General features: G+C 42.4%; 4 protein-coding genes and 1 long non-coding RNA gene across 5 annotated transcripts in view; 3 read left to right on the forward strand and 2 right to left on the reverse strand.

The window, feature by feature from the left end:
• The window catches only part of COA6 (cytochrome c oxidase assembly factor 6), a 1998-nt gene extending 793 nt beyond the window's left edge, over positions 1–1205 (forward strand). The window contains exons 2-3 of the mRNA XM_072401163.1: positions 143–293; positions 984–1205. Coding sequence (XP_072257264.1) covers positions 143–293; positions 984–1070 — 238 coding nt within the window. The 3' untranslated portion in view covers positions 1071–1205. The remainder of the gene's footprint in view (positions 1–142; positions 294–983) is intronic.
• Positions 1206–4102: 2897 nt separating this feature from the next.
• Positions 4103–10367, reverse strand: LOC140323779 (uncharacterized). Its single transcript, XM_072401144.1, has 10 exons — positions 10315–10367; positions 9986–10120; positions 9161–9346; positions 8846–8954; positions 8647–8747; positions 7939–7992; positions 7543–7603; positions 6450–6550; positions 6295–6358; positions 4103–4569 (listed from the first exon to the last, which is right to left on the reverse strand). The coding sequence occupies exons 2-10, from the start codon at positions 10103–10105 to the stop codon at positions 4121–4123; spliced, it is 1245 nt and encodes a 414-aa protein (XP_072257245.1). The 5' UTR covers positions 10106–10120; positions 10315–10367; the 3' UTR covers positions 4103–4120.
• Positions 10368–11223: 856 nt separating this feature from the next.
• LOC140341365 (uncharacterized) lies at positions 11224–12757 on the reverse strand. Its single transcript, XR_011922864.1, has 3 exons — positions 12707–12757; positions 12045–12174; positions 11224–11328 (listed from the first exon to the last, which is right to left on the reverse strand). It is a non-coding gene; the product is annotated as an uncharacterized lncRNA (long non-coding RNA).
• A 69-nt stretch (positions 12758–12826) lies between these two features.
• On the forward strand, positions 12827–20171 carry LOC140323804 (uncharacterized). Its single transcript, XM_072401176.1, has 3 exons — positions 12827–12922; positions 15064–15128; positions 16379–20171. Exon 3 carries the CDS (start codon positions 16381–16383, stop codon positions 18067–18069), a length of 1689 nt encoding a protein of 562 aa, XP_072257277.1. The 5' UTR covers positions 12827–12922; positions 15064–15128; positions 16379–16380; the 3' UTR covers positions 18070–20171.
• A 2177-nt stretch (positions 20172–22348) lies between these two features.
• The window catches only part of LOC140323812 (uncharacterized), a 9022-nt gene continuing 7799 nt past the window's right edge, over positions 22349–23571 (forward strand). Inside the window, exon 1 of the mRNA XM_072401187.1 lies at positions 22349–22442. The gene's annotated coding sequence lies outside the window, so the exon portion shown is untranslated. The remainder of the gene's footprint in view (positions 22443–23571) is intronic.

A 23571-nucleotide genomic window follows, 5' to 3' on the forward strand; every position in this document is an offset into this window, starting at 1 on the left:
TTTGGCTTCCTCTGATTGGTTTGGGGTCCTTGGACAGCAAAGGAGTTTCCATCCTAGAAATGCTGAGCTGCAGGCTGACACATACAGGTCCTCTTTAATGTATGACGCAGATAATTTCCAATCCTTTCTCTGATATTTGCAGGAAGAAGATGTCCGCGCCCTCCGCTCAGCAGAGAAAAGCATGCTGGGACTCCCGGGACCGGTACTGGCAGTGCCTGGATGATAGTAAAGATGACAAGGATAAGTGCCAGCAAATCAGGAAAGGCTTCGAGGACAACTGCCCGCAGACCTGGGTAGGTCACATGATCACAGCGGTCTGCTGATGTCATCAGATCTGCCCCTGTATTATCACACATTGCTTGGAGACACCTGCAGCAGCCAATCAGATCCTAGCAGACAATTTCCCCTAAATTATAAGTGATCATATACAATAACTAATGCTGCAATGGTGGAAAAGGTTTTATGTTTTGTGACCATGGAAAAGTCAGTCTTGATGCCAATAAATGGTCAATTGACTTTCAGCAAATTATTCTAAACTCAGTGCTTTATGTGAAGAAGTCAGTGAGTTCCCTTTTCTATCTGTAGGATCTGATTGTATCTATCTGTGCAGCTCCTAATACCACCACAGGAGGGAGCTCTTAACAGGAAAAAATATTAGTTTAAAGCAGCATGAGGGACCCTTAAAATAACTTTCAGGTCTTCAGGGAACCCTTCCTAAGTTACTAAATTACTAATTGGTTGGGTGGTCTGATGCAAATTTGCACCACTTTCAATGTTCTCCCCTAGTAACTTTTAGCTGGGTGGCAGCCTCTGTATTGTCACCCAACTTTTCAGTACCCACCCAAAAACAGCCAGGTGGTCACTAAAAAGTGCCTTGTGGTGCGCCCAGCTAGAAGGGGCCGGGAAGAACACTGCACTTGTATTTGTCCCGGGATCTGTATCCAGAGGAAATATTTGCTGACACATATTTCTTTCTCTATCAGGTTAAATACTTTGATAAGAGACGAGATTATCTGAAGTACAAAGCCGACCTGCAATCTAAAGGATTCGAACCTGCCAAAAACTCCTAGCGGAGATCGCAAGATTTTTCTACAGACTGAGAGCTCTATATTTTATTTAGGAGCTGAATCTGGAGGAAACACAGGACAGCACAGATTCTGCTCTGTTTTGTATATACAGAATTCATTAAATGACCTTGGAATACATCTGCGGGTTGGTGAGGTTTTTATATCCTCGTCTATGTTCTCATCCCATTGATCCTTATTATACGTAGATGCCAGCAATACGTAGATGCCAGCATCGGCTATGGTCTCATCCCATTGGTCCTTAATATACGTAGATGCCAGCATCGGCTATGGTCTCATCCCATTGGTCCTTATCATACCTAGATGCCAGCATACCAAATATGGCCCCCAACGTCTTTTTATTTGGCCCCCAAAGGAATCCTAAATATGAGCGGCAGCTGGCCCGCCACTACTACGATTCCCGGCATCACTCACGTCTATAGACCAGCGGGCTCTCTGCCTATGCGTGGCCCCGGATTGGACTGTTTTATAGATGCAAATATGCCAGGAACTTTAGTAGCAGCGCTATTTCAATGAAGGAGTCCCAGCAGCGGGCCACTCATAGGATTTATCTCCGCATTGGCCGTGTCTGGCATTTCCAGCACTACTCCAAGGCATGGTTTGAATGGTTGGATTTTCATAGAAGAATATTGTTATTATTGTTAGCCTGTGCAAAAAGGTTACCATTGAAATTTAACTCAGAAGGCTACAAATAGAGAAAGGCATAAGATTTTTTTCTTAAATAAAATTAAAAAAAAAATGTATGCCTCTATTATAGGTTTGTTCCAGATTGAATGTGAAGCAAAACCTCTTTGTTTCCGTATGAAAAGGGTTTATATCTAATAGGAAGGAAACATTTCCTCTCATTTTTTCAATAAATTTTAAGGTTGGCCCACGACTTTGTCTAAGTTTTTAATTTTGGCCCTCTTTGTATTTGAGTTTGACCCCTGCTCTATGGTCTCATCCAATTGGTTCTTATTATATGTAGACACCCGCATCCTCTATGGTCTCATCCTATTTGTCCTTGTTATACACAGATGCCAGCATCAGCTATGGTCTCATCCCATTGGACCTTAATTTATGTAGACGCCAGCATCGGCTATAGTCCCATCCCATTGGTCCTCATTATACAGAGATGCCAACATCCTCTATGGTCTCATCTTTTGGTCCTTATTATACATATATGCCAGCATCCGCTATGGTCTCATCCTATTGGTCCTTATTATACATAGATGCCAGCAGCCCTTGGTGATGGACCATTGACTGTCTGCTTGTGGGGTCTCAGGTGATTGGGGAGCATTGTAATTTATAAACATGAAAGGAATCAGATTGATAAGTGAATTTTCAATGTAAGAAGCAAAGTGGGAATAGGGGAAGGGGGGCAGGATATGTTTTATAGGACAGGCCTGCTTGCACACTGCACTGCAGCTAGTTCCTCCCATTTAGCTGATAGGAGGTCAATCAGATAAAGCATCCAAAGTGGGAGAAACAATATATGCCAAGATACATGCACCTACAGTGATCACAGGAAATAGGTGGTGAGCATTTTTAGGACCTAATACTGGACTGCACTGGCTGGGGGACCCCAGAGTTTTATATTCACACATATAAAAAAGTTCTAACTGACCAGTTAAAGGGCTATTCTATATAAAAAAATCAATATCTTTATTAAAACATATTTCATGGAAACAACATTACAACGTCAATAAAAAGATAACCCCCCCCCCAGTCTTAACCATTAAACAATAAATTAAAAACACTTCACAAAAAAATGGAGGGCAGGATTTGCACTTTTTGCTGTTGGTACCACACTGCTTGTTTAAATCTAGGTCTCCTTGTTCACACAGATTACCTACTTTGATCTCCATTTAAACATAAAGATGCTGCAGTACTTCTTTTCCACCACTAGATGACCTCATTCTTTAAGTTTGAATGACAGCCAATATTGCTCAACCCACATATGCACAGACTGTCACGGACCCGCCCCCTGTCTGTGATTGGACAGGAAAAGCAGCACAGAGATGTGATCATCTTAGTGTCTCTCTGATACCTGGTGAGAAGAAGATATATACACTGCTACTTAACCTGGAGTTCAGCTTTAAAGAGAAAGGACATGGCAGGGCCTGATGCAGATACCTAACCTTATTCCAACCGCCAGCTTCACATTTATGATCCCTGTAGGCATAAGCAGGAACACATGAAGGCCCCCAGAATGCCCTGTCAGGCTTGTATTGACCTCTGGCAGGGGATTCTCACTGCCTCTTGTGTTTCAGCAGCCTCCATGGCAAGTTCTCTGTATTGAGAGACAAAACTTTATCAATTTTAGATATATCCCCATGTCAGGTTTTCACTTCATGACCCAGAGATGCAACAGGAAGCAAGATCAAATCTCTCCAAAGTGAGGGAAATGTTCTCATGTTTACTACTAGTACCAATCTCCCAATGAAAAAACAAGAACAGAAAGGAAAGATCTTCCAATCGAAAAACAAAAAAAAAGGGGACGGGGGGGGGGGTCTTCCAATGGAGGAACAAGAACAGAGGGGGGAGGATCCTCCAACGGAGGAACAAGAACAGAGGGCGGAGGATCCTCCAACGGAGGAACAAGAACAGAGGGGGGAGGATCTTCCAATGGAAAAACAGGAACAGAGGGGGGAGGATCTTCCAATGGAAAAACAAACAAGAACAGAGGGGGAAGGATCCTCCAATGGAGGAACAAGAACAGAGGTGGGGGGAGGATCCTCCAATGGAGGAACAAGAACAGAGGGCGGGGGGATCCTCCAATGGAGGAACAAGAACAGGGGGGGGAGGATCCTCCAATAGAGGAACAAGAACAGGGGGCGGGGGGATCCTCCAATGGAGGAACAAGAACAGAGGGGAGATTTTCGGATGGGGACGCTTGTTCTGGTAACTGCTATGGAGATATTTCTACTTATTGAAGAAGAGTCCTTCTTCTCCTTGAGGTTCCTGCGTTCTTTTATTGCCTTTACCCACAAAAGATAAGTCAGGCCACATCCCCGAGTACACAAAAAAACAGAATCTTCATTTCTAGGTGAATTTTAACTCAGACTAGAAGCCATTTTGGCAGCCACGCAGCGTCTCTTATGGCGCAGGAGGTTACAGCTCTGAGAGAAGGAACGTCCGCACTGCCGGCAAGTAAACGGTCTCTCTCCTGTGTGAATTCGCTGATGTTTGACTAATGTAGACTTCAAGGCGAAGCAGCGGCCACATTCCGTACACTGGAACGGTTTTTCCCCGGAGTATCGGACAATGGTGGACCTGACCACAAAATTCCTCTCTGCCACAGAGGGACTGGATGGTCTCTCCAGGTGGCAGCCATGGTGCCTGAGGAATGTTGACTGAGACTTAAAAGAGACCCGGCAGATGGAACAGGAGAAGCGGTGGTTGGTGCTGTGAGCTCTCTGGTGGGAGGAGTAGTCAGAGTGGTTGGTGAAGCATTCATCGCATTCCATGCAGTGATACAACTTCACTTCAACTTCTGATCGAACTGTTGGAGATAAACACACAGAGGTCACAGGATTTAATTGTTTAGATCATAGGATACACAAGACAGCTGGCCACACATACACACACTACAATCTGATTTGACAACAAGTGAAAATGTAATAAGTTCAGCTCTTAAACCTGTGCCCCCCCCTACGGACCATATACATTTTTACATTTCCAGTATGGTCTTGTCCGTTTGGCAATAACTTGTGTTACTCTAGAAAAAGAGCAAACTTTTTTATTATTTGTCCTGTTTCAAATAACATTAAAATTGTGATTCTACTACAGCCATCCCAACCAGGGCTCCTGGAGAGGTTGATAGGGGTTCCTTGCAATGTAGCTGTATCTCTATTGGCTTATAAAACTGAGTCAGAAGATCTTTGTTATTTTACAGAAGTCAATTTTACAGCAACTTTATTTAATTTACTACTTGAACTACCACCTGAAACTCAAACAGCTGTGTCCTCCCTCCCATGCTCTAGCAGATCTCTAGTACAAGTAGTCATTGTGCTATTTGTGTCAATGTAATTTATTCTTAATGTTATGCTGACCTTATACACAAATCTCCCATTTTTTCTATGTGCATCCTAATGTAACATCCAAAGGGGGGCTATCCTCTAACCTTACCCTCTAACCCATGACATGATCTTATCCCCTGATCTATACTAAAAGACCCTGCCACAACTCCCAACCTTAACCTCTAACCTCTGACTCTACTATAATTTCCAACCTCTAACCCCTGCCACAATTTTCAACCCCTGACCCTGCCACAATTTCCAACTCTAACCTCCAACCTTACCACAATTTCCAACCTCTAACCCCTGACCCTCCCACAGTTTTCAACCCCAACCTGTAGCCCCTGACACAATTTACATCCCTGACCCTACCACAATTTCCAACCCCTAACCTCTAACCCCTGACCCTACCACATTTCCAACCCTAACCCTCGAGCCTATTTTGAACCCTAACCTTACCTTTGAAGCCCTAGACCTATCTCAACTTCATCCTTTTCCAAAAACCTTCCCCACAAACTTCTGACCTTATCTCAAACCCTAACATTACCCTGTAAACCCTGACCTTATCCCATTGTATAAAATTCCGCTCTAACCCCTGACCCTGTCCCATAACCCTTTGATATCCTTGGACCCTTTATATAACAAACTGAACTGGATTATGGTCAACGATAGATTGACTCACACGCTACAACACACGTTGGATAAATTTGATGATATATGGGAACCTTGGATCGCATTTAATAATAAGTAATGAAATTTTTTTTTCTTTTTTTCTGGACATTAACACGAGTCATTACACACTAGTGTTACTGTTTAGAGCGACTTCCTCTTCCTTCCTTCCCCTCCCCCTCCCGGTTGTTTACTTGTTCCATGTTTGTCGTTGTCTTTTATCTTTTCTTCTTTTTTTTTTTCCATAATGGGGTTGCAATTTTGGTTTATTCATTGTTCAAACCACTGTTGTATATGGTTTTCTCCTTGTCACTTTGAACATTGAGGTCGTCAAGAATATGTTTGTACCATGCTGACCCTAGTTTTGATAATTTTGTCTTATCTCGTTTTGTTTTTTTGTTGAAATACATGTACCTATTTTTGTGAAAATTCAATAAAAATATTGAAATATAACTTAAACATCCTCGATACTAACTACAAATAATATGATTTGAGCAGGAGTTGTGATATTACATTTGTGCTCTGCAATTTGCTCTCCTCACCTGCTGTGATGTGATCTGGTTTGGCTTCCTCTTTACACCGAATTGTTCCATCTTCAGCCTCCACCTGTCACACAGGAACACACTGTGCTAATCATGAAATGTCTTTGGAATGGACATAATCTCCAATAAGATGAGCCAGGAAAGGATAGCTGTACCTGGTAATCCTGTATAACTATCCTGTTCTCATTCTCTGCACACTCCTGAGTATAGGGTGCGCTCTCACAGTCCTCTGCAACATTCCTCTCACTGCATCCACCTGGAATGTATGAAAGAGGTAGCAGTGTCAGTGATAACAGATCAGCTTGTGAGCTATGTGTATGGAAACAGTAATAGATTTCAGAAGACCCTATTGGCCCATGGGGAGGCATGAGGGGTAGGGCATGACTCTAAAAACCTTTACAGCTCATCAGTTTAGAATTGATCCTAAATCAATGCCCTGTCATTATTACCCTCAGTTTGGCATGCGTAGCCATACCCAATATGTGTTGCATAATGTTGTGCATGTGTAAACAACAATAAAAATTGTTGTTTACATATGCATCTCCATACGCATGTGTACATGAAAGAGGGAGGGGCTTTCCCTTACATTTTATTTAAATGTGTTTTATTAGCCGTTTTTACTATCACAGAGGCTGACAAGGTAATATATAAGACAGCATAATCCGAAGTGACAGGTCCTGGGTTGGGCTAGACTCCTGACATCTCCCCTGAACCTTTTGTTGGACTTGTTTGCACTGCTACCTTGATATTTGAGAGGTTAAAGTGTATCTAGACCCAATAAAAATATTTCCTTTATAGCAGCCTACAAGTTCCTAGGTGTTGTGGTTTTTTGCATTTTAAGATTTAATTTGCAATGGATGATATGGGCAGTAACATCCCGTCATAGCCATCACTTTGTATCTATAGGGGAGCAGTGTTGCCACCATAGGACAGGACTTCAGAGCACCTCCCCTCCTATTGTGTGTTACTTCCCCCACCTCCTAAATTGTAAGCTCTTCGGGGCAGGGTCCTCTACTCCTCCTGTGCCACTGTCTGTATCTGTCAGGCATACTGTAGTTCAAAGAGCAACAATACTTACTTGTAAAAGTCAGGGACCACCAGTTCTTAGGTCCTGCATTTAGCAAACAGATTTTACAAAAAAAGATTGTGAGACTTCTCGGGCCACAGCCACCCCTTGACTAGATCAAAAAGATGGATGGAATTGTCACAAGCACACATCGCGAAACCTAGGATAGTGATAAGTCTCACCTGGGGTCCTGTGACCAGATTCTTCTTGCTTGCATAGCTGTGGATACATCCATGCTTCCTCCTATACAGAACACAGAACATCAATTCTACACCTCTATAGAACACCAGATTGGATAATACAACACAATGGCTGCAGAATGGGATACATAACAACCCCTCCTCAAACTACAGTGTAATTCTAGGCAACATGACACATACAATACAGTCTGTCAGTACATCCCCTGGACCTGTAACAATATATTATGTTACTCTTCCTCTGACTATTACCAAGGTAAGCTCTTTTGATGCATGCCCAGTACAGAAGTAACCCATTCCCCCTGATGGGAGCCCTTAGCCATGGGTGGTGGGGTGGCCATTAAACACAATGCAAACCCATGAAATAAAACAGACACTTACCCTCAGCTGCTGAGAGTTGATCTGTACATTGTAACCTTCTGTGTACAAGTACTGCTGCCATGGAGGGGAAAAAAAGCGAAAACATTATTTTTACATCAGTAAATCTAAAATAATATTAGGTATTAAATCATCAGCATCCCAAAATGTTAAAGTTTAGGGTTACATTTATTTACATTGGTGTATAGTGAATGGGCCTGTTAGATTTTTGCCCCCTTACTTTGGTGGTCGGAATGCCACCCTGGGCAAATAAAATATCACTGTGTTATGCAGGTGGCTCTGCCACAAGACTATGGCACCTGAAACTTTGCAGATGAACAGGCAACTGCAGCTCATTGAACCTCTGAAGGGACCCTGGATGGGGAAAGCAATGGTCATATAGAATACGAGTGGCCAGAACAGGCTGGAAATTGCCAGTGCACACGGACACTCGCAGTATAGGTTTGAAGTGGCTGATATAGGCTGTAAAAGGTCAGTATACATTGGGAGGGGCCGGCCCAGGCTCGGAGCGGCCAGGCCAGTGTAGACATGCCCAGTATAGACAGTGTGAAAATGCCCAGTATAACGGCTAGTGTTACCTGAAAACAGACTATAATTTCTCTTTAATGAAGGAGACGTCACTACTCTGGTCATAGAAATCCACAACCAATACAACAAATGGCTGAAAACACAGCCAATCAGAATACCAGACATCCGCTGACTGTCCTGTACCTCATAATCCTGAGTTGTAATCCCATTATCTCCAATCATATCTTCTTGAGGATAGGGGGCGCTCCTACAGCTTTCTGTCATCTTCCTCTCACTATTGTCACCTGTAGGAGATGAACAGGAAGCAAGGCTTAGTAAACCTAGTGATTGTTAAACTGTGCAGTGTATGTGTTACATGCCTGGTGTTATATGAACTTCTTACCCACGGAGCCGGGATGCTGCGGAATATCAATGTCCTTATCTATAGGTACCGCTGATTGGTCCCATTCTGGCAGGGACAAGCCAGGAACCACCTCAGACTTTATTGCAACCTGTAATGTAGAAATAAAGAGAACCAGTCACCATATAGAATATCTGCATCATAGGCCTTTAATTAGCATAACTGTGTGGTCCATATCAGCCCCTGCTGAAGCCTTTCCTCTTACAATGTTGACTGAGCAAATTCTTCCTCCTGTCTGCGGCAAACTGAAGTTTAATGACAGATTTATTTAATATACAAATAGAAAAAAAAAATCACCTTTTGGGGTTTCTCCTGAGAAGTCATCCCGGTTTGAAGGTCCATTTGGTCACAGCCGCTATCCTCGTTTCCGGAATGAGTCGTTGTCTCCGCCACGGGGCTCGCAGCTCTACTTCCTCTGTCCGGCACCGAGGGGCCACTGCCATCTTTAAGCTCATCATGTGACTTTCTCACAACAATAAAATCCTACATAATTATCACAGAATAAGTACAGAGCAACCATTAGCGGGGTCAGATTTTATTTACCAATGAAACCAAATGCAGGAAAAAAAGACAACAAAGCTTCGGACTACTATCACACATGGGGTACTCAAAAGACAAAATGATGCCCCTTTTACCCCGAAATGAAGGTCAATAGGAGCCCAAACCCATCAGTCTTCACTGAGGACATCTAGTGGTTAAAAGGAACTGCAAGGTACAGCTATAGAAAGGAGCTGTGCGTTGAAGCATTTGTTTATTTTATCATATTGGACCCTATTTCTAAATAATAAAATATTGATCTTTAATAATTCACAAAACAATCGATGATACAGAGGCTTTGTTGGTGCTTTGCATTGGACATGGTCTGTTAATAACATGCAAAGTAGCGTTTACATTTTGGATTGAATTTATTTGTAATGTTGCATTTGCCATAATTGCATTGTGTTGCACTTGCATGTCACATTTGGCTACACTTTTTCCACATCAAAGGCAGTGGGATTGCATTATGAATGCAAGGCTTGCTTTCCTTTAGCTGCATCATTCTGCCTCCACCAGCCATGTACACGTCCCTCTATAGAGGAGGTCATGTGACTGCCCCCCCACATCGGCACCCTGGGCCCTCACCTCTTTGGTCAGCAGATGGATAATCTCCAGGGTGAGGTTCAGCAGTTTCTCTATAATCAGATCTTTGTTTCTGTCCAGGGTCAGCGTGCGGCGTATGTATTCCATCAACTGGACCTCCATATCTGCTGGCGATGTCTGAGGAGAGAATGCAATACAATAATGCAAATATAGAACAGCAAAGTGAGGTAAAATGATTTTTAAGGAAACCAGTACACGGATAACTTTTAAACTTCCCTTTTCTATATATGTTGCCACTTAGGAGTTCGGGGGGTCCCCAAATCCCTGTAGAATAAAAAGAGGACAGACATGACACTGAAATCCCCCCATACCTCTGTAGCCCGGCAGCAGAATGTACCACAATGTGACTGATACTGTGGATAGGAGCATCTCGACCCAGGACCAGCGCCAGATGGATCATGGGAATTGTAGTTCTACTGCCTAGGAAGATAGAGGCTTTCTTCTACTTGAGAACTACAATCCCAGAATTCCCCGCGCACTCCGTCAGCGTGTGATGGTTTGAAATGTAAACAAACACAGCTGTCCGCCAGAGCAGTGCCAGCGGATGGGAGTGAGGGCGACGGCCATTTTTTTGTAGCCTCAGTATAAGGCAGTGGCCATATTTGTGTAGCCCAAAAATAAATGGAAGTTTTAGAGATTCTATTGAAAATAAAATGCTAAAAAAAAAGTCTTAAATGACAAAAAAGTCATTTACTTTTTAAGTGTTTTCTTTTTGCATTTAGATAACTAAATCACATTTAGTAAGATTTTAAAGGTTGATGTGACACATTATGTAAACCCCCTCCCCAAAGAAATAAATGACACATAGGTTTGAGAAAGTTTAATTATTATTGTTTAGCACAAGTGCTGGATGGCTATCAATAGTAATAATGCTGCACTATGTCTAGTAACCTAAAGAAACCAATCAGTTTTCTTTTAGGCAGATTATAGAAAATGGATAGCAATGGTTGCTATGGGTTACTGTGCAAGGCTCCTGTAAACACCTTCAATATCTTTTCCAGATCTTTTTGAATCTATATGGTGTGTCCATGCATTTAGATTAATGCTCATAATGTTACGTGTTACTTTGGATTCATTAGGGCCTACTCACATCTATGTGCTGCAGCCATGGATGCACCGCGTGTGCTGCATTCAGACCTAATTCAGGCCAAAAATTAAACCTGTGTTATTTTTCACAGTGTCCCACACTAACTATAACATGTTACCCCGCTGTGCAACTCTTTGTATCCAGAATACCCACTCTCCAGATTGTAAGCTCTTCTGGGCAGGGTCCTCTCCTCCTTGTGTGTCACTGTCTGTATCCTGTGTACAGTGCTGCATAATATCTAGGCAAAAAATAAATCCTGTTTAATATTATTATTATTATTATTATTATTAATAATAATAAATATCATCAAATCACACCAAGGCATGGCATGGGCAATACCATCAGCCTGAGGGAATGCACATCACCGCCATTTTTCAGCATTGCATATGTGCATGGGCCCTACAGCAACCCATTCTGAAAAAAAGGGCTGTCAAAATACCGGAATGTGCTTAAAGTGTTCCTATCATGATATTTTTAACATTATATGAAATGGTAGAGGATTTTTCTTTGAAATTAATGGTCCTTAAGGCCCAAATTTGCAAAAGAATCATATAGTAAATAACCTCATCACACGCACAGATACAAGACTTCTCTAGAGCTGCTCCAACTCTCTGGAATGGTCTTCCTCGTCCTATTCGGCTTGCTCCTACTTTCTGCTCATTTAAAAGAGCGCTCAAAACCTATTTTTTCAAACTTGCCTACCCGGCTTCTTCTGTCTTTTGAAACCATCACTACTCCCCAGCACTATATACCTCCCCTCCTATTGTGTGTACATTCCCCCACATACTAGATTGTAAGCTCTTCGGGACAGGGTCCTCTCCTCCTGTATCACTGTCTGTATTAGTCTGTCATTTGCAATACCTATTTAATGTACAGCGCTGCGTAATATGTTGGCGCTATATAAATCCTGTTTATTAATAATAATAATAGTCCACAGTACACAGAGATATTCACCTTGCTCCATCGCTCACCACTGGTGCCATACTGGACCTCTGCTCTGCAATACTGGACTGTAGGGTTCAAACCCCAACCTGATGATGCAGCCGCTGGTTATGCATTGTTTACAGTGCAGCCATGACATCATCTGCAAGGTAGAGTATGGCATACAGATCAGCCTACAAAAACTAAACAAAACAAATTATTGCAGAAAATTCAAATTTTTATGGGTAGAATAGAGTTAAAACCACATTATGAAAATCCTCCTATAATTGTCCCCAGAACAATGCACGGACGTGTTTTGCACTACAGCACTTGCATCACAATTACAATAACCCTTTGAGGGAGAGCTAGTGACATGACTATGGACTTTGTACAGCGCTGTGTAATATGTCGGCGCCATATAAATACTGTGTAGTAGTAATAATAATAATAATAATACCATGACTTGTAGTGCAAAATGCATCTTTGATCAGACATGAATAAACGAGACATATTGGTAAATACTGATCAAAAGTACGCTAGTCATGCTGTGCGTATGAACAATGGTTTCAAATCTAATGGGATTTGCAATTATTGTGGATCCTAAAAGGATGGAATATTGTGTTGCAGTGTTTTGTCACTTTAATTACAGATCGGATGGGTCAGTCAAGTGCAAAATTGGCAGCAGATCTGCTCACCAAACCAACCAAAAACAAATATTGGTATTTGGTTCCCAGTTTGGAGTTGTCAGCAGAGGGAGTGCAGTTGTCTGTGCAGGGAGGGAGTGTAGGAAGTGACATGTAATGATATCCACCATGACCTGGGTACACAGGAAGGAGTCACACACAACACTGATATCCCCCAGACTACAGAATCCCTGGCTACCTGCAGGGTGCAGAGCTCACCCACCAACTGTAAGTACACACAAGCTGCCTGTGTTTGTATGCCATCATATATATTGCATGCTGCAAACATGCATCTCTGCCCATTCTGCAGCAGATGATGCACAAAGGCTGCTATCAAGCAGTGCTTTGTTTAAATGCAATGATCAGATGGTGTTTTAAAGTGACTAATAAACTCTACTCGTCCATAAATACATTATTATTATTATTATTATTATTATTAATAATAATAAACAGGAATTATATAGCGCCAACATATTACGCAGCGCTGTACATTAAATAGGGGTTGCAAATGACAGACAGTGACACAGGAGGAGAGGACCTTGCCCAGAAGAGCTAGATATTCACACAGGACTATCAAGCACTTTGCTGAGGCAACCGTATTCTAGAGCAGTGATTTTCAACCACTGTGCCACGGCACAGGTGTACCGTGGGAAATTATCCAGGGGTGGATCACCATGGCTACGGTTGTCTGCTCACTCATGTCAGCAAGGGTTGCCATAGTTCCTGGCTTGTGGTAGCACAGGACCGGTAGTGTGACAAAGGAATATAGAGGCTGCTCTCTCATTGGGTGAGTCATATTTCACCTTAGCTTTTTTTTTTTTTTTTTTTTGTGTCATGCAGACTTTACATTTTTATGTGATGCTAATTCATGAGGATAATTCATGCAAATGTGGTTTGCATCTTTTGTTGTGTTATCGTTTGTTTTTAATTTTTATATTAAAGAATTTTCAATGTTATTGGTATTGTTGAATTTTACAACTGCAAGTTACTCGGCAACATAGAATTATGTGTGTATATATATCACACTTAATGTCTCACCTTTTCTTTTCTATTATTTGGTAATTTCTGGATGTGGCAGGTGTATTTTTGCTGAATTAAATGTGGGAGTCTCCAGGTTTGTTTCTTTAAAGCCCTGTGTTAAACTTATGCACAGCTAGTGGAGTGATTGGGCTAATAACACATAAAACTATTTGAGCCAGAAGTTTGCACATGTTCATTTGTTTTGAATATTTAAAGTGAACTTTAATCTGCAAAAGGATCATTTTAAAGCAGAACTAAAGTAAAAGAAAAATAAAGAAAGAATTGTATTTTGCCATACATGTTCATGCTGCAAGGTAAACAATATATATTTTAAATATAAAGTATACTCGGTATATATATAAATATGTGTTTAGCATTTTTATTGTTGGTAGATCATTTTGAATTAGTCATTTTAGCTTGCAAGCCAAAAAAATGTTAGCACCCCTGATCCAACTCTTCTAAACAGGTGAGTATAAATAAATTGAGAATACTATATTGTCATTATATATACTGTATTAAGCAACAGAAGGTCATTTTGTATCATTTTTGGTTTGTGGTGTGCCACAGGAAATTTTTAATGTGAAAAATGTGCCGTGGCTTAAAAAAGGTTAAAAAACACAGATCCAGAGCCGTGGTCAGCAACCATAACAGAACATGTTATCACCTAGGGCAGAAAGTGAGAAACTGACCGGACCACCAAAAAGAGAAAACTGTTGCAGTCACCGCATCCAAGGACTGGGAAGATGCAATATATATTTGTATACTTAGATTTATTGTACAGCGCTGCGTAATATGTTGGTGCTATATAAATCCTGTTTAATAATAATAACAGTAATAATAGATTTTAAGTGTTAAAGGGAACCTGTCATTGGGCAAACCGGTAGGCTGCCATTGCTGATGCATTACGATGCTGATTATCTTGCTGTCACATTACATTGCACTTCAGTGTTGTATAAGAATTTCTGTCCTTCTCTGGGTCTCTCCATTTGCTGACACAGCCATGGAACTAGCATCAGTGATAGATCCTTAATTCGTAATGATTCTCCATTTCCCTTCTCTCCCCTTCCCTTTGTCCCTCTGTCTAACCATCACCATTTTTCCTCCCGACAACTGTTCACATGCAAAAAATCCGTTTGCATATAAGCAGATGGGACAGTTGAAAAAAAAATGCAGTTTATCTGCTATCCTTTGAATGAATGTCAGATAAATGTCTAGTTAAAAAATCAATATAATATACAGTAAGTATCTCAGCATGCAAAATTTCAGGTGTTTTAAAAAATGTTCATATAAACCCCAAATTAATATTACAGGATCAATAATACACATTGTTTCCTCTTTTCGTTTTATAGGTGATCTCTGACGCTTAGGAATCGTTTGTCCTTTTTCTGGGGAACGACCACAACATCAGCAGCAGGTTAGTTTCTTGTGAATGGATGTAGCGCTATGTACAGAGGTTCGATCAATGTCACTGGAAACTATCAGTCGTGTTGGTTTTCGGCAATAGGAGAACAAATGAGCGCAGTATACACAGACCCATTCTGTTCAAGGGAGGACGAGTGAGTTTCACCCCTCTGTGCTTTCCTCCTAAGTACACCAGTTGTCCCCTTCTGGTCATTCATTGACCTGCCAGGATGGATCGATGATTGATGATGAGGGACTGCTGTACTCATGCTAGATTTTCGCCATCTTGGATAACAGTCATCTGATGTGCGTCATAGTGTAAGGCTGCGTACACACATCATACACACAAAGATCATTTCCAAAGACAGAGTGACAGATGAACGAACGAGTGCTGCACACACATAGCAAGCGAGGAGGGAGAATGAGCAAGCAGCACCCCGCTGTGCTTTCCTCCATTGACTTGTATAGTGGTTGTTCCCCATCATCCTAACAGATCCATTAACGACTTCGGGCAATTGCTGTACTTATGTCTGATTCTTGCCCGAGACGAACATGAGCCTTCATCTTGAGTGACCATCACCTGACTTGTGTACATAGCCTGGCTATCTGTACAATTGTCACTTTCATTAGGTCGGCCGTACATAAGCTGCTCTTTGGCACAATGAAGATTCCAGCATTTGGTTTAACAATCATTGTGCAACGGTTTTACAAAGCAGGGGACCCGACTTTTCTTCTGCTGTCTGTAACATGTATGGGTGTTGTACTTCACCCTGACTGGACAATGAAGGAAGAAGTAGCAGATTGATAAGCTCATCGGTCTGTTTTGTCTTCTTTTGTTACCAGCTTCTTTACTGTTAACACAAGATCACTGCTGCTAAATTGAGTAGCTCCTTGTGCTTCCTTACCATCTCCCTGCCTAAGTGTTGCTGTACAGGGGATTGTAGGAAGCCGACAGCAGCACAAAGTCAGGCACTAATGCACCTTGCATTAAAAATAATATTATTATGTATTAATAAATACAGAGCTCAGGAAATCAGCCCTAAATAAGTAAGTGGTATGAAGTTATTCAAGCTCTGATTGCTGCTGCATTGCCTCGATTTGGCTCCTTCTCGGAGTACCCCCTCTGCCGGATTCAATTTGTCAATGGAGTTGCTGCTTTTGCCCTGGTGCCACCACCCACCCACTTTTGATTTACCCCAAGCCAAAGCATTTTTTTTCAAACAGTTATCTAATAAGAGTAATGTCTTCTTTCTTTTCTTTTAGAAATGCCAAAATGCGTAGTGAGAAAATGCCCTCATCGAACTGGGAAAAAGTTCATTTACCCTCAGATTGTTCTTCACCCGTTTCCCAAGAACATAATGCTAATCCAAGACTGGCTACGCTTAGCAGGGATGCAGGAGGAGAACCTGGAGCTTGTCTCTTCAGAGATCCTTGAAGACAAACGGTCAGATAAGTTCAGAATGTGCTCGGCACACTTTACGCAGGACTCCTATATCTTCAAAGGGTCAAAGCGAGTCCTTAAAGTGGATGCCATGCCAAGTAAATTCCCAGAAATATCAGTACTGGATTTTGCTCATCCACCAATATTGCACAAGATCACTAAAAGAGCACAGACAGAACAGAGCCTGGCCATGTCTGCAGATGGTCGGCCTGTAAAAGCAAAATGCAACTGCAAATGTCACATGCTTCTCAAGTCGAGGCTTGTCAACTCAAGCACTCAAACCGAAGCATCCGATTTCCTCATTCCTGTATCTGTGGATCCATACATTAGACTGGCTGGCCAACAAAACCTTGGTATGGATACTGGAAATACTCAGACTTTGGAGCAAGGACTGTCCACAGCAGAAACAGCAACAGCCATCAAGGTGCCACCATGTCAAAATATAATCCCAGTGAAGAAATGGAAAAGGACCGATTTTCAATTGCAGCAAGAGAGGAACCATAATGAAAATGGCTTTTTAAGTTCCAAGGACACAAAATCACACGTAGAACCTTCAACTCAAGATGAAGAAATGGTCAGCAGTGATGAGTCCCCCTTTGAAATAGTAACTGTGGAAGATTGGGAAATAGTTGCAGATCGGGTAAAGCAGGAGAATTTCCAGAACGAAAATGGTGTTCTGGGTTTGAGCGACACAGACTCATATAAGGAAAAGTCCAGCAATGATATGCCACCCTTGCTTATAAAACCTAATCAAAAAAGAGAAGATTATTTCACTGAGAATAAAAAAGACGTGATTGGAAATGGTGGTTCATTGGAAAAGGCGAATGTTGTGCCATCCTTTAGTGAGCATCCAATTGAAAATATGGAAGGAGATAAAACTAGAGTAAAAGAGCCATGCAAGAAAAGTATAAGTGTGCTAAATGAGAATTCAGACGATGATGTTTCTGATGCAACAAAACCAAAAAGAAGGAAAAATGATGAAGATGCTAATATGTCTGACCCATCAAACTCTTCATCTGATGAAGAGGACGCAACATCGTCTACACCGCCCTTGTCACTGGATGAAAAATATGCCAAAGAAAAGAAGTACGTTGTGTTCGAATCTTGCCTGGATGTCCTCCTGCTTAACATGAGATGCCAACAAAAATATTGTTCTGAAAGGATAAAACAATACCATAAGCAGACGGTGGGCTCTTTACTAGTGGTCTACGCCACTTGCTGTAGAGGCCACAATTTCAAGCTTTGGGAAAGTCAACCTCGTGTGAACGGTGTCGGCGCTGGAAATGTTTTGCTGGCAACACTGCTGGTGCTGACCGGTTCGAGTTTTTCAAAAATCAAAGGACTGTGTGACATTATTGCACTGCAGATATTTTCAAAATCTTCTTTCCACAGGTACGAAGAGAAATATATTTTTCCAAGTATCGACCAGTGGATACAAGAAGAAGATGAGTCTGAAATAGTGCACGAAGTCGAAGAAGAGGACACGGTTTTGGACAAGAGAAAGTCCGTGTGAAAGATAATAGAAAGGACTGTTGCATTTGAACACAATGAATGTCAAAAGTCAAAAAACTATAGGGCAGAATGAATTACCTAGTGCACCCATTGGAATAGGTTTTTACTTAGATCATGGCTTTGGGAAGATACGTGAGGCAGCATCAAAAGTTGTGAGGCCTCCAGCTTCCACATGAGAAATGGGAAGAGATGAAGAGGACATGGCTTGGGTATCTTTTCATCACTTTTTTAGATATAACTAATCATGTCTCAAAAACTTCTCTCAGTACAGTAGATTGTTCTTCGGGATCAGTTGGGTAACCAACATTCATCACCAAAGGATGGCAAAATCACAATTAGGAAAAGCAAAGTGGATACCAAACCTGAAACTTTGCAAGAAGTAAGCCTAGGAAAAGGACAAGAGATAGTTCAATATGCAATCCTCTTGATCGAGAAACAATATTTGATGAATGGTCTGATCAATGGAACAAAACAAGGGTGAAAAAAGAGAGAAAAGAAGAGGAATATTCATCACAAGGACTACATTCTTGAATGTGTCTACAGAGTCACAAGTAATCCTACAAAGTTACATATATCCTTCATGGAGTCTACAAGAATGAATTACTAACAAAAGCTTTACCATTGGATATGTCTACCGAGTCTAGATCAGTGTTTCTCTACCAGGGCTCATCCAGAAGTTGCTGGGGGGTCCTTGAACAATAAGCACTTTGTGGCTCTCAGGTCAGTTACTACTGACCTTAATGATCTTTTTGGCTATCTGTAAGGGTGACATTCTTCTCAATGCCCAGCAATGTAAGAGGCATTCTTCCTACTGACCACCACGCTAATGTACTGTGAGCTGTAGATATAGTAATTATAGAAAGGGTTCCCTAAGACATGAAAGCGGGGTCCTTCTCCTGACCCTGCTGATGGGTGCACCGGCCAAAGCCGTGTCCCACCTGGCAGACGGCCGGGTTGGGGACCTCTGATTTAGAGGACCATGGTGGTAGGATGCCCTGACCTTAAGCCACCTATTGGCTTCTTTAGAGGATCATCGTAGTAAGATGTCCCAATCTTCACCCATCCTTTGGCTTCTTTAGAGGACCACGGTAGCAAGATGCCCTGACCTTAGGTCACTCATTGGCTTCTTTAGAGGGCCATGGTAGAAATATGTCCTGATCTTCATCCACCCATTGACTTCTCTAGAGGACCATGGTAGTAAGATGCCAAGATCTTCAGCCACCCATTGTCTTCTCTGGATGACCAAGGTGAGGAGACACTACATGTACCTTCTACCGGCTGCAGCCCCATAGAGAAATAAAGATGTCCAAATCTGGAGTACCTGTGGGGGCAGCGTTAAAATGTCCCAATCTTTAGCCACCCATTGGCTTCTCTGGAGGCCCACAGTAACAAGACGTTACAACCAAGTCCCAATGTCCTTGTTTAGTATTTCTGGAATGCAAAACAAGCCCTGCCTCAAGGGAAGACCATCTTAATAGCTAAAGATATTCTACAGAATAGGGAATTTAGGTATTGAAAGGTTACTAGCAAAAATGCCAAAAGTTGGCGTGTGGTTCAAAATCTACTCAAAAGTGAAATATCAGACACAGGTGAACAGCCCCTTTAGGGTCAGTGGCCCTATGGACAAGGTGTCGATGTTGCGAAGAGAATCATCAATATGATACAGTTTAAATTCAAAGTACATTTTCCAAGACTGGGGGTGAGGTTATGGTACGGTTACTTCATCTTCATGCCAGTAAACCAATGCCTCGGGGGGGACACTACATGCACCTTCTACTGGCTGCAGCCCCATAGAGAATTAAAGGGGGCGGCAGTGCACCTTTCAGTCCTGCAAATCCTAAAGACTGGTGCTAGTGACCAGCGAGGTGCCAGGATAAGTAGATCTTTCTTAAAGTATCTGTGAGAGTGGGGACATTTTTGTGTACTGTGCAGTTTTCCAGCCCAGCAATCCCAGCAGTCATCCTTTTCCAAGCCTGAAATGGCTTCTACAATATCACAGATTGCTCTCCAGTACTCAGCAATTGTACAATACACATTTCTCGGTTGCATGCTACACAACATTGGGACCATCCCCATACATTCTATAAATACTCCTATTGCTTATTGTATTTGTATTCAGTTTACTGTTTTGTTTTTTTATATTAATATTATTTTTTTGAAATCTGGGAGAATTTCAATGTTGATGGATTACACTCTGATATCACATTGTATACTACAACATTAATAACCCAGGTTGGATTGTTTATGTGTAGAGACGTGTCATTGGAAAGTTACTGGATCAGTAACTTGTAGTGAAGGGAGGAAGACGATGACACCCAGAGAAATCCAGTGAACTGATAACGCTGCCTTTGCTCTGCTGCACTGAAATCTCAGCATTGTTGCTGCTGGACTACAGAATCCCACTTCTTTATAGAGACAGTATGGAGGGAAGGGTGGATTTTAGTGCAGCAGATCAGCGTTGTCAGCCTACTACAGGAAGTTCAGCACACTTTGGCTTTTTGGCAGGATTAACAGATATTCTTATGTATTTGCAAGAGATATAACAAGAGGAAACGTGAATGTTTTGCAGGTGGTGGTGGCTAAGAGGCCCCAGGTTCAAATTCCGGCCAGGACACCAGCTGCATACATGGAGTCTGTATGTTTTCCTCACGTATGTGTGGATTTTAAATATATATAAAAAAAGGCCTTAATTTGGTCCAATAAGAGAAAAATTCAGTACAAATGTTGAAATTATTATTCCTAAAGCCAATCCCCAGGGGCAAAACGTTTTGTTTGTTTTTAAAGATGCATGAGGGAGGTTGTTGTTGTTTGCGTCCCCACTGCGGAGATTTCCCTCTTTTCCTGTCCTGGTGGCATAAAGACAGGAAGTGGAGGGAATTTTCTCCAACACAAAATAGGGAACAATACATCCTTAGGTAAATGTGTACTGTCTTCCCATTCTTATAATACCGTTTCCCCACATTCCATGTTATTGCGAGGAAGTCAAGTGAAATCAGATCCATCTAAATAAAGGTGTACAAAGTGTTTTAGAAGTTTATATTTAAAAGCGGCAACAGCTCGAGTAGAAAGGTCAGTCCAGTGCCAGCATGCTGCAGAATAGGGTCATTCTGCTTTATGTGGAAGTAGTGGTCTCTCTGCAGAGCTCTGACACCCTTCTTTTGCTTCATAGCTCTAATTCTGCATTCAGAAATGCACCTTCACCCTGCTGATTGGAGAGCTGTAGGTTTGACTCATCAGAGGTACTGAAATACAATACACCCCCCTTTCATTATGTCTCATTGTCCCCTTCATAAAAGTACCCTGGGTGGGAGGAGCTTAGGACAGGTGCACAGGGGTGGGGGTGGCAAATGGACCTTTGCATCACTTGATCACTAAGTGCACTCTTCCAATAGAAGTCCCTGTATCCATGGGTGCAAATCTACTGATACTAGAAAATGAAATGCAAAGGATAGATTAATGCCAATAAAGTATAATTGAAGGGTACAAATGGGGGTCTCTGTGGGGGCAGTGTAATAATCTGGGGTGCTTATGGAGGGCAGTGTTATGATCTGGGGTTCCTTCACTTGGTCAGGTTTCGGTTCACCAACATTATGTCCCCCAAATATGAGCTCAGTTGGCTCCCTGAATATTCGGAAGGATCAGGTTTTTCCATCGATGATGAACATATTCCAAGATGACAATGCCAGGATTCATCATGGTGAAAGATTGGTTCTAGGTGAATGAGACCTGATTGTCCCACATATATTGATCCCCACCAGACCTGACACCCATGGAGAATCACCAATACAAGATCGGGGGGGTGAACTTTAGGACGTTGGATGGGATCATGGGAATATGACGGTGAATGTGAGCCATCATCAAAACTAACAGCAGTCCAATAAAATATCTGTCACTCTTGTCATTAAAAAAACATTTTTTCTTCACAGCACCCATTGCAATCCCTATAAACGATTATTTGGGGTTGCTGCTTGAGTAGGACCCCATTATGTCTTATTCCATCCCTGCTCCAAGACTTTCTTTCCAAGCCACGTGACAGGTTCTCTTCAATGAGCCACGCTGTGATTTTAGAACGATTCTGCCAACTTCTACCTAGACCCAAAATAATATAGTCTACAGAAAAATGGCCGCCCCGTGAAACCAGAGACATTTTCTCATAAAGAACATTCAATACTATTGTGTCCTTTTCCGGCGGCCATTTTGTCAGAGACCAATAGACCTCGGATATAGTAAGCGTGGTAAAATGTCACAGAACGGAGACAATAGAAGTGGGGGAAGCTCGGCCTCTAGCGGCGGGCTGCCAGGAGACACGTGACATCACTGGGAGGGAAGCAGGCGGCGCCGGTTAGCGGTAGACTGGTGGTGGCGGTAAACTTGGTGAGTTCCAAGTAGCTCCCCTCCCCTTCTGTAGAGGGGGTAATAATGGCGGAAATGGGGCTGAATAGAGTCAGGACGGGGTAGCAGGGCTTCAAAGTTCTCTGTGCTCCCAGAATCTCACACTTAGTAGTACCGAACTTTTCCTGTCAGAGACAAATCTGGGCCTCCAATGAGGGGTCAGTGATCTGGGGCTGAAGCGGAAGGATCAGCATAATAATACATGGTATTACTGAATGTTGGTGAAGGCTCAGAAAGATTTTGCAGAATTGCTGTTGTGTCCCCAATGGTGAGATTTCCTTCACTTCCTGTCCCAGTGACACACCCGGAAATGAAAAAAAATGTAGTTGCTCTGGTGACTCCAGAGCTCTCCCTTATGTTTACTATAACAACACACATGTGCCAGTTGTTATAGTAAACATCAGGGAATGTTTTTTTTTAATTCTGGTTAAAAGAGCTAAACTAATTAGTTCTGTCACTGAATGGTTTATTATAGGGAAGAGAAGCTCTCTATGGAAAGAAATAAATCCAGCTCTGGGTGACACCGCCATTTCCTGTGTCTGCTTTGTGGTCTCAAGTATCACCTCTCTCATCATCCAGCCTTCTCATTGGATGATGGGATGACACCGCTCCTCATCTGTTGTCCAATCAGACACAGGAAGCTGTAAAGCAGAGCCAGGAAAGAGCGGGGACATCCTGACATCTGCACAGTGCGGCACAGCCATCTAAATCACAAGACCGGCTGGACGGAATACAAAACCTGCAGCACCGGGGGTGAGAGATAGATGGAGACGTCTCATTCCTCCAATCATCTGTCTGATAGGGCCACGCTCTCATCACTTCTATGGCTCTGCCTGACCAGACTCTCTCTTTTCCCCGGCGCTCTCCATCTCTCGCTGACACTCTCCCTCTCTCTTTCCTCCCTGGCGCTCTCTCTATGTCTCTCTCTGTCTCTTTCCTCCAGGCTCTCTGTCTCGCTCTCTGTCTCTTTCCTCCAGTCTCTCTCTCTTTCCTCTAGGCGCTCTCTCTCCTCCCTGGCGCTCTCTCGCCTCCCTGGCACTTTCTCTCTCTCCTCCCTGGGGCGCGCGCTCTCTCTCTCCTCCCTGGGGCGCTCTCTCTCCTCCCTGGGGCG

The sequence above is a fragment of the Pyxicephalus adspersus genome, chromosome 1 (assembly GCF_032062135.1).
Source record: "Pyxicephalus adspersus chromosome 1, UCB_Pads_2.0, whole genome shotgun sequence".
Classification (NCBI taxonomy): domain Eukaryota; kingdom Metazoa; phylum Chordata; class Amphibia; order Anura; family Pyxicephalidae; genus Pyxicephalus; species Pyxicephalus adspersus.

Bases quoted from the DNA above. Each gene is read 5' to 3' on its own strand.
- LOC140323779 (XM_072401144.1), bottom strand. From the start codon at position 10,105: ATGGAGGTCCAGTTGATGGAATACATACGCCGCACGCTGACCCTGGAC. The intron at 8,748-8,845 runs GTAAGAAGTTCA...CATCTCCTACAG, and splicing joins GCAGCATCCCGGCTCCGTGG to GTGACAATAGTGAGAGGAAG. The intron at 7,604-7,938 runs GTAAGTGTCTGT...TGTTCTGTATAG, and splicing joins TCAACTCTCAGCAGCTGAGG to GAGGAAGCATGGATGTATCC.
- LOC140323804 (XM_072401176.1), top strand. From the start codon at position 16,381: ATGCCAAAATGCGTAGTGAGAAAATGCCCTCATCGAACTGGGAAAAAG.